The following is a 15,554-nucleotide window of genomic DNA, read 5'->3' on the forward strand; positions in this document are numbered from 1 at the left end:
CCAATCGCTGAGCTGGGAGGGGAGGGTGGGGCGGGGAGCGAGGGGAGCTTCCGGCACTTCCTGCGCGGCCGCTGAGGGGAGCGGAGCTCTGCCGAGATGCCGGAGCGGGACGGTGAGTGCTGGGGGCGTAGCGTCGTGACAGTATCGTGACAGCGTCGCGATAGCGTCGTGACAGCGAGGTGCCCCACCCGGTGTCGTCTCGGTGCCCCTTTCCCCGGGCCTGTGGCGGTGGCGGCGCTCCGCGGCCTACCCCTGCTGCGGGGTCCCTGAGCGCCGCCCTGCCTCTGTCCCCGCAGGTGAGCCGTTCTCCAACCCGCTGGCCCCCGATGGGCACGATGTGGACGACTCGCACTCCTTCCACCAGTGAGTGCTGCGCTGGGCTGGGCTGGGCTGGAGGGGGGGATCCTGGGGCTCTGAGGCCGCTTCTTGCAGCTGGAGGCTGGGAGCGCCCCGTGGGGCTCCTGGACCTGGCGCTGTGGCTGCTCAGAAGAGCCCAAGATGCTGTAGCTCGCTGGGAGGGGGTGGTTATTGTGCTCGCTTTTCCCTGCAGGTCCAAGCTGACCAATGAAGACTTTCGGAAGCTTCTTATGACCCCGCGGGCTGCGCCAACATCGGCGCCACCGTCCAAATCTCGCCACCATGAGTGAGTAGAGTGTTTTTCATAGAACTGTGGGGCAGAGCACAGCGTTCTTCCCTCTGGGGTTCTGCTCCTATCCAACTTACTTCACTGTAGAGTGCAGGGGGAGAACTTAAAGACTGATTCTAACAAGCATGCAGATGGGGCTTGAAGAGTAGATCCCAGCCTTGGCTTGCACTGAGATCTGTGTGGGCTGTACACATGTGTTATTGGAGTTAGCTGGAGAAACAAGCGGGTCAGGACTGTTGTAAATAACAGTGAATCTTGCATGGTTGTTAGGTTGCTTCATGCAGGTTTTAAAAAGCAGATTAGGTTCTGTGCAAACCTATGCTTTACCCTCCTCTGTCTACTGGAAGAGTGGAATGAGGGAGAAATTGGATTGTGCTGTTCCCATCTTTGGGTATTATGGTGTCCAGCTATGTCTGACTTCTGATCTGAGGCTGTTCTGACAAGCTGCCTGTGTTTGTCCAGCTGTGCAGATTGTATGTGTGGTTTCTCACTCTGTTCCAGGATGCCCCGGGAGTACAACGAAGATGAAGATCCAGCTGCTCGCAGAAGGAAGAAAAAAAGGTAAATGTTGAAAGTAATGCATCAGAACCTGTCTTTTAAAGTCATATCCTTCTCGTGGAAGCAGCTGTTGAGCTCTTGGGCTACCAAAGGGGACCCTTAGCAGCCTGGATTATTCCGGGGCTTTGGAGCCCAGCACTGTGAGATGAGCTCAGGCTGAGTGACTGTCACAGCTTGTGGGACAGAAGTGGAGTGGCAGCGGCAGGGTGGGGTTGAAGCTTTACCTCCAGAAGAAGTGGGAGAGGCTCTTCTGGTGTCTATCAGGGCAGAAGAGTGGTAGAACATCTGCACTAGTGACTGGCTCCTTTGGGATCTAAGACGTTTTCCTTTTGGAAGGGAAGGCCGAGCTCATTGTTAAGTCTCGGTACAACAGCTTCATCTTGTCTGGTGTTCTCAAGTTGTGTTGTGTCCCACAGTGCTTTAGGATGTTTTTGGGGAAGGGGTAGGGAGTGGAACAGGCATGCATTGGGCTTTAGTGGCTGTTGCCTGGGCATCAAACATGAACGTGTCACTAACCACGAGCTGTTTCTCTAACCCCAGCTATTACGCAAAGCTGCGCCAGCAGGAGATCGAACGTGAAAGGGAGCTGGCTGAGAAGTACAGGGACCGAGCCAAGGAGAGAAGAGATGGTGTGAACAAGGACTACGAGGAAACAGAGCTGATCAGCACAACGGCCAACTACAGGGCTGTGGGGCCCACTGCAGAGGCGTATGTGAGCTTGTGGCACATCCTTCTCTTGCCAGTCTCCTCCAGAGCGGTCGTCTCATAACGGTCTCAATTTTTGCTGTACAGGGATAAATCTGCTGCAGAGAAGAGGAGACAGTTGATCCAGGAGTCCAAGTTCTTGGGTGGTGACATGGAGCACACTCACTTGGTGAAGGGTCTGGACTTTGCGCTGTTGCAGAAGGTGAGCACGGATAGCACCATGGGGCTCTTCCTTCATCCTGGCCTCTCCCACAGGGGTGGTGGGGAGAGGGTGCTAGTCTCAACATACAAACGATTCAGTGTTGTCAGTATGTTCCTTGAACACGTTTTCCTTTCAGGGGAAGATTTATATAAGTCTGGGGAGTTGATGGGAGAGGCCTTGCTGGTTTCGATGGGCAGCAGTGGCATGGATGGGTCTGTGATGTGTGAATTTACTTTGTGGCCAGGTGCGAGCTGAGATTGCCAGCAAAGAGAAGGAAGAGGAGGAAATGATGGAGAAGCCCCAGAAAGAAACCAAGTGAGTAGCTGAGGATTTTGCACTCCTGAGTGCAGCTGCCTCACAGCGAGGAGGATGCTGAGGAGGCATACACTTAGCTTACTTTCTTTTCTTTTTTGTTCCTTTTCAGAAAAGATGAAGATCCTGAGAACAAAATCGAGTTTAAGACCCGTTTAGGTAAGACTGTGCATATGGCTGTTCCCCACGTTATTTGTGTTGAGTCATGAATGTGGGAGAAATACTGAAGTCATTAAAGGGGGGCGTGTGGAGTGTAGCAATTCTGAATTTGAGGCCTGGAGTGCATCTCTTAGGAGGTGACTGTGATGTTTCTGATCAGCTAAGAATGCTTCTCTATGGGCTTGTCCATTGCTTAGGTGTAAGAGCCTCTCCCCCTTTGCATTTCCTTCCCCTCCAGGTCGCAACATCTACCGCATTCTGTTCAAGAACAAAGCCTATGAGCGGAATGAGCTGTTCCTGCCCGGGCGGATGGCCTACGTGGTAGATCTGGACGATGAGTACGCTGACACCGACATCCCAACCACGCTGATCCGGAGCAAGGCTGACTGCCCCACCATGGAGGTACCCTGACAGCCTCGGTTTGAATCAGCCAGTGCGAGTTGTGCCAGGAGGGGTTCCCTCTTCAGAGAGTCAGCCAATTCCTTGGGCATTTCTCTTTTCAGGCACAAACTACGCTGACAACAAATGACATTGTCATCAGCAAGCTAACACAGATCCTCTCCTATCTCAGGCAAGGGACCCGTAACAAGAAGCTCAAGAAGAAAGACAAAGGTAGGTGCTGAAGGGAGCCAAGTGGAGAGGCTCAGAAGCTTGAAGCCTGTCCCAGGAGAATGAGATGTGTTTTGATTTGCTGCATTCCCTGCACCCTGAGGCAGGGAACTTGGAGGACAGTGATCTGTGGTTCCCCAAGCACTGCATCCTGAAGGCAGGCTGTGACAGGAGGCATCACAGCAGGCTGGGTGCTGAGACACTACAGCTGCAGGGGTGGCTCTTGCTGCTCTGTTCTTCCTGGTTAAGGACCAGTTCCCTGGGGAAATGTTCTCTGTTGGGGAGGGACTTGGTGGCTTGCTGAGGGAATGAGACAATGCGGTGACCTAAGAGGAGGCTGGGAGGACGTCCTCCAGGCCTGCTGCTGTTTGGGCATGGAAGGTGGACGGGGAATGAGTGCAGGTTGGGTGTGGAGTGATGTGCATCTTACTGCTGTTTATCCTTGCAGGGAAGCTGGATGAGAAGAAACCCCCTGAAGCTGATATGAAGTAAGTGTCCCCCTGCTCCCACAGGCTGTGGGGTCAAAGCTGTCTGCCCTAAGGACTGTGGTTTTGGCTCACTGGGTTTGGAGAGGGCTAGGCTTAGTGCCTCTGGAGCAGGCTGCCTCTTTGGACCTGCTGTTTGAGCTGTTTTTAGGACAAGGAGGCCAAAGCTGGAGGCAAGTTCTGGCTTTTATTTCAGACTTGAGGCAGGCAAAGGCTCTCTGTTGTCTTGATCAACAAAAAGGAAGTCCAGGCAGCAGAAGAGAGCAGAAATCCAGTGATACATCTGACACATGTAGAAGGCAGCACTAAGGGCATCCTTAGCTCTGTGGCTGTGTTGGTGACAAGTGCTCCTTTATTAGGTTCCACTTCAAAGGGAGGCAGTGTTGGCTTCTCTTGCACAACCCGTAACCGCGGACTCTTTTCCACTTTTAGTATCTTTGAAGACATCGGGGATTATGTGCCCTCTACTGCAAAGATGCCACGGGATAAGGAACGGGAGAGATATCGTGAGAGAGAGCGTGACAGGGACAGGGAGCGGGACAGGGATCGGGAGCGTGACAGGGAACGTGACAGGGACCGGGAGCGTGATCGGGAGGAGGAAAAGAAGAGACACAGCTACTTTGAGAAGCCCAAGGCTGATGATGAGGTGAGTGCAGCTTTGGGGTTGGTGTGGTTTTGTTCCCAGATGTGCCCACACTCAGCTCATGTGTAGCTCTCTCCAGCCAGGGATTGGTGGGTGGCTGGGTGCTTGTCCCCTCCTTCAAGTAAGGCAAGACTGTCACAAGCTGGTAGCTTTTATGGTTCAGCTCTGTGCAAGTATGTTTGCCCCAAACAGTCTTAAAGTGAAGCTGCAAGTCGCATAGCTCTGTCACTTTCCTGATTTCAGCCCTCCCAGGTGACATGGTGTCTCTCTCTTCTTTGCAGCCCACGGATATTGACAAAGGTGAGTCAGGTGGCGTGGACGCTTGAATGAGACTGCACATTTCAGTGAGGCCATACGGGGCTGCAGGCTGCTGAACAGCTGCTTGCCTCGCTGGTCTTCTTGAGCTCAACTCTCCCAGAGACACCTACAACAGAGGGAATTGCCTGCTGCGAGGGATGGGCATGGGGGTGAAGTCTTGTGCCTGCAGCCTGCTGCAGGCCAGCCCTGGTTGAGTGTGTGCGCAGATTCTTCCCTAGTAGCAGACCTGTTCAAATGACCTTATGCTGGCTGTAAACTGAGGAGGATTCAGGCTCTCCTAAGATCAGCCTTGCATGATCTGCCATTGCCTGTGCTCAGACTGGAGGTTGCTGCTCCTAGGTGCTCTCCTGCTTCCTCCTCTCCAGCCTGTTACCCCGTCCCAGCACTGCCAATCCCCTGTACCCTGCAGCAGGCCACCCCTGACTACGCTGAGGGGCTGCATGCAGAAGAGGGCTCTGTCCAGCCCCAGATGAATTGAGGTGAGCTGTTCCTCCACCAAAACTCTGTCTGCTTCTCTCTCTGTCCCAGGACCCGGCTCGGCCAAGGAGCTCATCAAGTCCATCAATGAGAAGTTTGCTGGAGCTGCTGGCTGGGAAGGAACAGAGTCATATCCTTTACTGTCTGCCTGCACTGCTGGGCTTCCTCTGCAGGCCAGCCTTGCCTGAGTGTACCTGTAGGACTACTCTTCCTTACTCTGTGGGAGGGCTCTTTCTCCTGTAGCACAGGAACCGGCACTCAACGACACTCAAACCTTGTTGCTCGTTGTACACCAAATACAAAATCTGCAGCCCCCGATTCAGCTGTGCTGGGGCAGGTGCCAGCTTGGGTGTACGGGGGGGATAGCTTTTTGCCTGGCTGTGCTCAGCCCTTAGCTGTAAGGCTACGTGGTGTTGCTTTCCTTTACTGTTGTCACATTAAAGAAGCCAGAAGACAAGAAACAGCTGGGAGACTTCTTTGGCATGTCCAACAGCTATGCCGAGTGCTACCCTGCTACGTAAGGAAGCAGCAAGAGGCTGAGGGTTGGGAGCGGGGTGCACCAAGGGGCTGCTGTTCTGTGTACTCAGCCTCACTGATCCTTGCTGGAAGGAGGATCCTTCCTTTTCTTATCTGGGGAGCCTTGCCAGGCTGTGCAACTTCTTGGTAAAATGTTCCTGGAGTCCTTGGGTCTGGTAGACCTGGCCTTGTCTTACCTGGTCTCTGCTATAAATGGCTCCCTGGAATCTGATGCCCCTCAGTGCCAGCGGAAAGCAGAGGTGGCTGAGAGCCTGCTGGGCTCCCTGTAATTCATGTGGTCATTGAGCTCTGGCCACAAAGCAGGCATTCAGCATCTCAGCTCACCCCTGGGGCTTGCAGTTGGCGAACTTCTCAGTGGTTTAGGCATCAAGGTCCTGGGCAGTGTCCCAGAGATGCACTCTGAGCACTTCTCTTGTTTTGCTCTTACACAGAATGGATGACATGGCTGTGGACAGCGATGAAGAGGTGGACTACAGCAAAATGGATCAGGTATGCTGCTGATCTTGCCTTAGCGTATGAGGTGCTTGAGAAGTTCTGGGTGGTGTCAGCAAAGGAGTTGTTCTGAGCGTTTTGTTCTGTTTTCCTGCAGGGTAACAAGAAGGGGCCTCTGGGCCGCTGGGACTTCGATACCCAGGAGGAGTACAGCGAGTACATGAACAACAAGGAGGCTCTGCCCAAGTGAGTGAGCACCTGTGAAGGGCTCGATCCAGCTGAGGAAGGACTCTGGGTGGGGATGGCAGTGGCTGCCAAACTCGGGTTTGGGGAGAGCTTAAATCAAGAAGAACAACCACTTGTGAGGGCTGGAGGAGGAACTGTGGATCTTTGCTCTTAGCATTGCTTGTGAGGATGCCTGTCCAGCCACTGCTTCCAGCACAACAAGCCGGCTCTGTTGAGTACAGGCTTGTGACTGAAACAGACGTTTCCATTCCACCACCAGGCCACAGATCCACACCAAGCACTGAGCTGTCTCCTTCCTTCCCCAGGGCAGCCTTCCAGTACGGGATCAAGATGTCTGAGGGACGTAAAACCCGGCGTTTCAAGGAGACAAATGACAAGGCAGAGCTGGACCGGCAGTGGAAGAAGATCAGTGCAGTGAGTGTCTGGTGCTGGGGTGTTGCTCGTTCAGGCTGTGATCTGCCAGCACATCCCTGGGTTAGGAGAGCTTCCACATAGCCCTTTATGTAGGGTTTATCTTGCACCCTACAACCCTTCTGCTGCAGGCTGGGAGGCTCAGTCCCTGTGATTGCTTTGTCCTTGTGGAGGCAAGGAGCAGTTATGTGCAGCCAGCTTACCTGAAGGGTAACAGGAACTTGTGTTTTCTCTGCAGATCATCGAGAAGAGGAAGAAGCTGGAGGCCGATGGGTTAGTAAAGCCACCTCTGCTGTTGCCTTGGCAGCAGGGCCGTGCTGGGGCCTGGCTGTCTTCTGCCACCTCTCCCTGGGGCTGCAGGGTGCAGAGGTGTCTCCGCCAGGCTCTCGGTGGTGGGGCTGGATGGATAAGGGAGAACATTCAGCCCCCGCAGCTTGCTCCTGCCCTGCTCAGCTCAGCAGGGCTTGCAGGGCACCTCTCCCCTGAGCCCTGGGTGGGTGCTGAGCAGACCTGGGAGGCGAGGACGTGCGTTGTGCTCTCTCTGGACAGTGCCTGTTGTCTCTTTGCAGGGTCGAGGTGAAAAGGCCCAAGTACTGACGCCCCAGCTGTGTGCCTGCGTCTCGTCCTTCACCTCCTGGAGCCCCAGCCTGCAGGATGCCGCATCCCAGAGCCCGTGGGGTGCTGCTGCCCCTCCGTTACCCCCACCCCGTTGTAGTTCGGCCCCCCCGTGCTGTGGGGGGGGCAGCTCAATAAACGCGCGTGGAACTGGGCTGGAGGTTGAATTGTGCAGCGCGCCTGGGCCGGGCGGGGGGGCGGGGGCATGCAAATGAACCGCGGATATGCAAATGAGGGAAGGGCTGATGAACGGATGATGACGTTATTTAATTGAAGGGAGGCGTAGTTATGTAAATGAGGTTTGGCAGGGCGCCGAGCACGCGCACAAGGCGCCCGCAGCAGCATGGCGGCGGCGGCGGAGGAGGAGGTGAGGGGGGGCGGCCGGGCACGGGCAGGGGGAACGGGATAGGGGGGGCTGAGGGGGTCCTCACCGCGCCGCCCCCTCCCCAGGAGCCCCCCGCAGCCCCCCGGCTCCGCGACACCCCCGAGGACATCAGCCTGGAGGCGGCGGCCAACGCCATCGCCCTGCACCCGGCGCGGGCCCTGCTGGCGGCGGGGGACGTGGACGGGGACGTGTACCTGTGAGTGGCCGCGCACACACACCGGGCTCCCCGACACCGCCCCCCCCTCGGTCCTCCTGACCCCCGCTGCCCGCAGGTACGGCTACTCCTGCCTGCCGGGGGACACCCAACAGCTCTGGTCCTCGGGGCACCACCTCAAGTCCTGCCGGGACGTCGCCTTCTCCCCCGATGGGCAGAGTGAGTGCACGGGGAAGGGGTGGGGATGGGGTGGGGATGGGGATGGGGATGGGGAGGGGATGCCGGGGTGCCCGTGCTGAGCACTGGCTGCAGGGCTCTTCACGGTGTCCAAGGACAAGGCCATCCACATCCTGACGGTGGAGGACGGGCGGCTGGAGACACGCATCGCCAAGGCCCACAGGTACGTGGCTCGCTGGGGTCGGGCACGGACCCCCCCAGGTACCCCAGGGACGCTGCCTGACACCGCTGCCCGCTCCGCACAGTGCGGCCCTCAACTGCGTGCTGCCCATCGATCAACACCTCCTGGCCACGGGTGACGATGGCGGAGAGCTCAAGGTGTGGGACCTGCGCAAGGGGGAGGCCATCCTGGAATCCCGGCAGCACGAGGAGTATATCAGCGCCATGGCTGTGGATGGGAACAAGAAGATCCTGCTCACCGCCAGGTACTGCAGGGCTTGGTGGCACCGGGGTCAAGGCCCCGTGCCCATCGTGGCAGGGGACACAGGTGGCTGTGCCCCATGCCCTCGTGCCACAGGGCCACTCCGTCTCTCACAGCGGTGATGGCACCATGGGAGTCTTCAACATTAAGAGGCGGCGCTTTGAGCTGCTCTCTGAGCCACAGAATGGGGACCTGACATCTGTCGCGCTGCTGAAGGTAGGTGCTGGGCCCTGCTGCGTAGCAGATGCACTGTCTGGTGGTTTCTTTGCCATGCTCTAGGTCTCTTGTTTTGCCTCTGCCTTGCTCTACCCCTTCCTGCCCAGAGAGGAAAGAAAGTGGCTTGTGGCTGTAGCGAAGGAACCATCTACCTCTTCAACTGGAATGGCTTTGGGGCCACCAGCGACCGCTTTGCTCTGAGGGCTGAGTCTGTTGACTGCATGGTCCCCATCACGGAGAGCATTGTGTGCACAGGGTCTCTTGATGGAGTCATCAGGTCAGAGCACTGAGGGCACGGGATGTGATGGGGGAAGGCTCTGGGGAGGGTGGGGAACGAGGTTAGACCTGGGGAAGGAGAGGTGGGCAAGGTTTCTGTTGGTGCTGGAAGGATCACATCTGAGCTGGAGAGGTGGGCTCGCAATTTTCCTGGGGCTCTGTCTCTTACAAAGGTCCTCACTGTGATGTCCCCATCCACCTTGTCCCTAGGGCAGTGAACATCTTGCCCAACCGGGTCCTGGGCTGTGTTGGGCAGCACCTGGGGGAGCCCATTGAGCAGCTGGCTGTGACCCCGGACGGGCAGCTCCTGGCCAGCTGTGCCCATGACCAGAAGGTGAAGTTCTGGGACATCTCCTCCCTGGGCTCCATGGTGGTGGACGAATACCGAAAGAAGAAGAAGCGGGGGGGCCCGCTGAAGGCCCTGACCAGTAAAGCCCCGGGCAGTGGAGAGGACTTCTTTGCAGACCTACGAGAGGAGGAGGAGGCCACAGGGGAGGCAGCGACAGGAAGCGACAGCGATGATAGTGACTGAGGGGCCAAGAGGGCTGTGGTTTGGAGGTGGACAAGGCCAGGGCTTGCTGGTGGATGTGGAGGTCCTGGGGTGGGGGGACAAGGCAGGATACTGCCCCAAAGGGTGGGGGCCCATGGTGCTGGGGGAAGTGCGAGTAAGAGATGGGCAGCACCTGTGTGGAACAGGGCTCTGAGTTCTCCTGCAGGGGTCCTGGGATCCATGGGCAAACAGATCCCTCCCCGTCCTGCAGATCCTCTCAGCCATGGTGGTTGTGCCATGCCTCCTCAAGGCTGTGGCAGAGCTGCCCGTACCACTCCCGAGCAAAAGTGTTGAGCATATTTTATTAACTAATTTGAACATGAGATGTATTAAAAAACACAGTGCCTTTTTGTTTCCTAGCAGTCTGTGCTGATGATTCGTCTCGCCCCAACTTCCCTGGTATTTTATAGCACATTGGGGACCTGCCTGTAGGCTACTGGGGGTGACACAGACCCTGCTCAAAGTGCTCCTGTCAGCTGGGCCAGCATTATGAGTTGTAGGTGTCTTCACAACATCTTCCTGCAGTGGCAGAAAAGGCTTAGAGGGAGCCAAGGATGCTGCTGGTGCTGGGTCTGTCTGCCAGGTGCTTCTGGAGCAGGGTGGGCGCCGCAGTAGCCAGCCTGTAGCAGGGATGCACCCGAGGCCCTGCCGAAGGAAGCTCCTGGCAACAGTTGCCTGGAGCACGAGGCACTGGAAAAGCAACGGTAAACGCACCATGAGGCTGTCTTGCTATCCAGAGGGATGGCAAATGCTGCTGTGCTAACACATGGTTTGAGCTGGAAACAAGCTGCTGGGGAGTTGTATCACTTTGGTAAATAGGGACCACCCCCCTGGCTGAGGAGGCCATGTTTCAACTAGGAGAGTGGCTGTGAGCTACATTTCATCTGCCTTCTTCCCTTTTATCCTCTTTTAACCTCGTCCATTCCTGTGCTTCATAGAATCATAGACTATCCCAAGTTGGAAGGGACCCATAAGGATAATGGAGTCCAACAAAGTTTGTGCCCATTGCTTTTCCTCCTGCCACTGGGCACAACTGAAAAGAGACTGGCTCTGTCCTCTTGACACCCTCCTTTCAGATATTTATATACAGTGATGAGCTCTTCCCCTCAGTCTTCTCTTTTCCAGCCTAAACAGGCCCAATTCTCCCAGCCTGTCCTCATACACCAGGTGCTCTAGTCCCCTCATCATCTTCATAGCCATCGTCTGGACTTGCTGCACTAGCTCTATGTCCCTGTTGTACTGGGGAGCCCAGAACTGGGCACAACACTCCAGGTGTGGCCTCACTTGGGCTGAGTAGAGGGGAAGGATCACCTCCCTTGACCTGCTGGCAACACTCTTCCAAATGTACCCCAGGATCTTCTTGGCCACAAGGACACACTGCTGTCTCATGGTCAGCCTGCTGACCCCCATGTCCCCTCTCCAGAGCTGCTCTCCAGCAGGTCAGCCCCCAGCTACTAGGAGGAAAACTAACCATCCTAGCCCAAACCAGGACACCGTGCTATGGAGTATCCATTTGGGCAATTTGGGTCAGTTGTCTGTGGTACTTTAACACAGGTGGGCAGTTGAGCTCCACCCCAACCACTCCCTCCCCCTCCTCAAACGGAAAGGCAGAGAAGATACGATGAGAAGGGCCTAGGGGTTAAGATAAGAACAGGAAGATCACCCTACGATTATTGTCACGGGCAAAACAGACTCAGCAGAGGGAATTAATGATCCTGCTCAGCAGGGGGGTTGGACCAGATGATCTTCGGAGGCCCCTTCCAACCTCGGTCATTCCATGAGTCTGTGAATAAAATGATTACGGTCACATCTTCCCCTGGTTGTGCACTTGTCATAAGCACAGTCAGTATGTAGCATGCGAGCAGGGCGCAGGACGAGATTAAAAGACAATAAAAGGGAAGAAGGCGGATGAAATGTAATGGGCAGAACCCGAGCAGAAAGAAAACGTGGAGAAAGCCGGGCAAATATTCCCGAGCAAGAAGTAGGCCAGGGGTGCCCGCGGGACTCGAACCCCCACCGAGGCAGGGAATCGAAAGACGACAACAGGCAGCCGAAGGAACCGCTGGGCTATAGCCGGCCCACTGCTGCTTCCTGCCTCCGCACGCCTCAAGGCCTCAGCGCAACCATTCCTGCCTCAGAGGCGGGGCCGGGGCCCTGCCCGCCCCATTGCTGGCCTGGGCGACCGCGGGCACCGCTGAGGTGAAGGCACAGCAGGGCCCATGAGGGGCAGGGTGCTCAGTGCCCCCCGGGGGCCGCTGCTCTCGCCTGACGCAGGGGGCACCCAGGCACCCCCTCAGGATCAGCCCCCTCTGGACAAGTCAAGAAATACTGACGCACAGACGGTGCTCACCAGGCTACTTTAATACCAAGTCGGTGGCTGGTAGCCAGTCCTCTCGGTCCAGAGGACTCATTCATGATGGCCAAAAACCCCTGCTGCTTCCTCGCAGCCCAACTGGCTCCGTGCCTGCCCGCAGCCCCTCTCCTAGCCGAAATGCAGCCCCCCAGCCAGCGGGGTGTCCCCTGTTTATCAAAGTGAGGCTGCTGCTCGGGTACCCAGCGTGAAGTGGAGGCGAGATGAGGCCACTCGTTGTCCCCCCATTCAGCTGGGCCACCCCTAGACCTCCCCAGCCCGCACCCACTGCTGGCAGCCTTTCAGAGCAGCTGCTGCTGCTTCTAACTTCTCCCAAGACCTATGCTGGGGCCCTACTGCACCAGAGCAACACAGAACGATTTTATAAAAAAAGGAAAAAGCTGAACCAGGCAGGTCAGGCCTACCTCCCCCAGAACAGAGCAGAACTGAGTGCCGGCTGGGAACAGGGCAGCTGTCACACACCACGACAGCACCCACATCTTCCAGCACTGGCTCTCAAAATAAACCCCAACAAACTGAAACCAAAGCTGAAACAGGACCACATCCCCACCGGGCCCGTGCTCCACTCCTGCAGACAGCAACAGGACGTCTGATGGCTCCGGTTCGGTTCATAGTTTGGGCAAAACAGCTGCCCGCATCCAAAACACACTGCCTATGTCAGCAGGCATTCTGCAGGAGAGAAGACAGCATTAGGCTCTGCACGGTTTTGTCCCTCCCAGCCTGGGCCCCCACCCACAGAATGAAGTCCAGCAGCCCCTCAGCCCCAGGAAACCCTCCAGGACTTCAGGAAAGATGGGAAATGGCACCAATTCTGTGCCAGGACTCACCTATCTTCCTAAGAGCCAGCCGCGCCACTGCGCTTTTTGCCTTCTCACGCCCACCGGTGTTTGGCGCATCTTCCTGCACCCACAGCAACCCACCGAAGGGAAAGGGCCACGCTGGGATCACTAGCTGGCACCAGTACTGCAGCCACCCACCGGGTTTCACCTGGACACACTTTGTGAAGAAGCGGGGGGTCCCCAGGCACTTCTGACGGCAGAGGGTGTTCAGGCAGTCCAGCACGTCGCACAGCTTCAGGGACATCAGCAGTTGTTTGGGGCTCCCCAGGTGCTTGCCGTGCTTCTCCTTACACAGCCGCAGTTTCTCCTTCAGCTCTGGTTTCAGCCACCCCACGTTCATGTTCTCCCCACAGAGCTTCACATTCCCTAGGAGAGACCCACAGCAGCTTGCAGGAGATGCTCACACAGCAGCCTCCAGCCTGCAGTCACACCGTGCAGCCAGTGCCCCCCCACCACGTCCTGCCCCCCAGCATCTGTCCCAGCGTCCCCATGATGGTCTGACCCTGAACCAGAGTGCACAACGCGACTCGCCTTCACCGCAGCCCCTCCAGGCCTGCCAGGGACCAGCCTCGCTGGGGACGGCCAGCCCAGAGGGGACACAAGGAGAAGCCAAGGGATGTCTCAAGCCTGTAGTCACTCCTCAGCTGAACCTGGTGCTGGGATCTATGCTCGCTTACAGACACCCAAAAGACAAAGCCAAGCAGCATGCCACAGCACCCCAGCCTCCCACTTGCCTCCCAGTACCTTCTGTCAGGGTTTTCTTGGCCATGGCAGCAGCCCGGTGCGAGCTGTATTTCAGCACGGCGAGCTTGGCCTTCTTCTGGTAAGGGCTGGCATGCAGGGTGATGCTGAGGACCCCCTCGGTGGCCTTCAGCACCACAGCCTCCAGGTACTTCTGGCTCACCGAGGCGGGCAGGCCGTCCACGCTCAGCTCGCACTTCTCCAAGCTCTTGCACACCACGATGGTGTAGCCCTCCTGCACCTCCAAGTTGTTGAGGGTGGCAATGGCCTCCCTGGCTCCCTGCCAGTTGCTGTACTTGGCGTAGGCAAAGCCCCGGTTGAGGCCGCTGAAGGTCATCATGAGGCGGAACTCGTAGAGCTTCCCCACGCTCTGGAAAAGCGGGATCAGCGTGTTCTCGTACATCTCCTGCGGCAGCTTCCCGATGAAGACCTCCGAGCCCGCCGGTGGGGGGCTGCCCACCCAGCCTGCGGGCACAGAGCAACACGTGGGTGAGACGCGCTTGGCCGCCCCGATGTGCCACGCGCCCGGGGCACTGCCATGCAGAGCTCACCACGTACCTGGCGGGGGGCCGCCGTATCGCCTCTGGCCATTGATCTGCACCAGATCGATGCCGGTTTCTCGTACCCAGTTGCGCAGGGCCATCTTATTGGCCTGGTTGATGCTGTCGGCCCATGCCTGAGGAGGGAGGTGATGTTAGTGCCGGGCAGTTTCCAGCCTCCCAGCCGGGGGCATCTGAACCCCACAAAGCAACGAGGCCTAGGGCAAGCCAGGAAGGGGAGGAGCAGATGCTGGACTGCTCTGCCCTCAGGGAAGGGCAATGCACATCCAAACAACGATCCTGTCTGCCGTCCAGGACTGCTCCAGCAATTTTGGTAGAGCACAAGAACACCAGCGCTCCAGAGATGCCTGCAAGGGCTTCGAAAACAGAGGCTCAGGTGCCTGCTCAGCAGCTGGCTCGCATTACAAGAGGGCAGGAGCAAAGAGCCAAGGTGAACCTTGCATCACTGGAGCTTCAGGGAGGAATTAAGGACACGACCCACGTGGAAACATCAGGTTTTAGCTCATTAAGTACTACCAAGTCTCATTAAGGCCTCTGAAGACTACACGCTGAGTGGGATCGAAGTAATCTCAGCTCATCCCATAAAGCAGCTCGGTCGCATCCCATCCTCGTGCATCCTTGGGTGCGCCACCAAGTGGTGGCACCTCCCTGCCTTCACGCGGGTTTTTTTGCCTTTCTCAAAAGCCAAAAAAAAACTTTCGGATGAAGACGCGGGCCTTAACGGGACATCTCTGCCGACAGCGTGCACGAATTCAGCCCCGGGGGCTCCTCCTTGCCCCCTGCAGCCACCTTTCCACCCAGCCCCGCCGCGGCTCTTCCAGCACACCCCGGCCGCTCCCCGAGGGGCTCCGAGGCTCGGGGAAGCCGCTGCCGGGCTCAGCCTCCCCCGAGGCTCCCAGCCCCGGGGGCTCCGGGGGCTCCGGCAGCCGCAGCGGCTCCGAGCCCGGCCCCGGGGGCTCCCCGACGGCCGCTCCCGGGTGAGCGGGGTCCGGGGGATCTCCGGTATGCGGCCGCCACGTCCCTGGGGGGGTGCAGCCCCCCGACGGCACCCACCTCCTCCTCCATCGCCTGTCCTCGCCCGGCTCTGGAAGCTTCCAGCGCCGCCAGCAACGAGCATTGAGTCGCGGCTGCTCCGCCCTGGGGAGGGAGGGTCCTGCCGGGACCCCCCCAGGCTGCCCTGCGGTGGGCGTGAAGCCATTCAAGTGGCAAATAAAAAACCAGCTGAATGGCCCCAGCGGGGCAGGAGGCGGACCAGAGTTCGCCCCTATGCCAGGGGAAGTGTTTGAGGCACGGCCTCCACGTGGCTCCTTCCCCTTCAGTCCTCCCCACGTGGCGCTGGGGCCAGCACAGCTCAAGGAGCTGCCACCGTGCCCTTTGGAAGTCAGCTCTCACCCACAGAGGTGAGCAAATCCCCGCCCGAGGCAGAAAGTAGGGACAGAAGGCAAGGGA

At 57.7% G+C, this 15,554-nt stretch overlaps 3 protein-coding genes across 3 annotated transcripts; 2 read left to right on the plus strand and 1 right to left on the minus strand.

Annotated features, from left to right (window-relative positions):
* The first annotated feature begins 9 nt into the window (after nucleotides 1-9).
* On the plus strand, nucleotides 10-7,509 carry IK (IK cytokine). Its single transcript, XM_068698517.1, has 20 exons — nucleotides 10-112; nucleotides 297-363; nucleotides 551-643; nucleotides 1,148-1,207; nucleotides 1,745-1,912; nucleotides 1,997-2,111; nucleotides 2,356-2,426; nucleotides 2,536-2,582; nucleotides 2,821-2,984; nucleotides 3,086-3,194; nucleotides 3,640-3,679; nucleotides 4,109-4,322; nucleotides 4,601-4,619; nucleotides 5,166-5,243; nucleotides 5,550-5,631; nucleotides 6,083-6,140; nucleotides 6,241-6,329; nucleotides 6,635-6,743; nucleotides 6,979-7,013; nucleotides 7,310-7,509. Exons 1-20 carry the CDS (start codon nucleotides 97-99, stop codon nucleotides 7,335-7,337), a joined length of 1,662 nt encoding a protein of 553 aa, XP_068554618.1. The 5' UTR covers nucleotides 10-96; the 3' UTR covers nucleotides 7,338-7,509.
* Nucleotides 7,510-7,649: 140 nt separating this feature from the next.
* On the plus strand, nucleotides 7,650-9,953 carry WDR55 (WD repeat domain 55). The gene is made up of 8 exons (XM_068698523.1): nucleotides 7,650-7,722; nucleotides 7,806-7,936; nucleotides 8,013-8,113; nucleotides 8,207-8,294; nucleotides 8,377-8,556; nucleotides 8,669-8,768; nucleotides 8,876-9,045; nucleotides 9,255-9,953. Exons 1-8 carry the CDS (start codon nucleotides 7,699-7,701, stop codon nucleotides 9,574-9,576), a joined length of 1,116 nt encoding a protein of 371 aa, XP_068554624.1. The 5' UTR covers nucleotides 7,650-7,698; the 3' UTR covers nucleotides 9,577-9,953.
* A 1,804-nt stretch (nucleotides 9,954-11,757) lies between these two features.
* On the minus strand, nucleotides 11,758-15,409 carry DND1 (DND microRNA-mediated repression inhibitor 1). Its single transcript, XM_068698524.1, has 5 exons — nucleotides 15,159-15,409; nucleotides 14,104-14,221; nucleotides 13,549-14,010; nucleotides 12,793-13,170; nucleotides 11,758-12,634 (listed from the first exon to the last, which is right to left on the minus strand). Exons 1-5 carry the CDS (start codon nucleotides 15,168-15,170, stop codon nucleotides 12,618-12,620), a joined length of 987 nt encoding a protein of 328 aa, XP_068554625.1. The 5' UTR covers nucleotides 15,171-15,409; the 3' UTR covers nucleotides 11,758-12,617.
* Between the last annotated feature and the right edge of the window lie 145 nt (nucleotides 15,410-15,554).

The sequence above is a fragment of the Anas acuta genome, chromosome 14 (genome assembly GCF_963932015.1).
Source record: "Anas acuta chromosome 14, bAnaAcu1.1, whole genome shotgun sequence".
NCBI classification, from domain to species: Eukaryota; Metazoa; Chordata; class Aves; order Anseriformes; family Anatidae; genus Anas; species Anas acuta.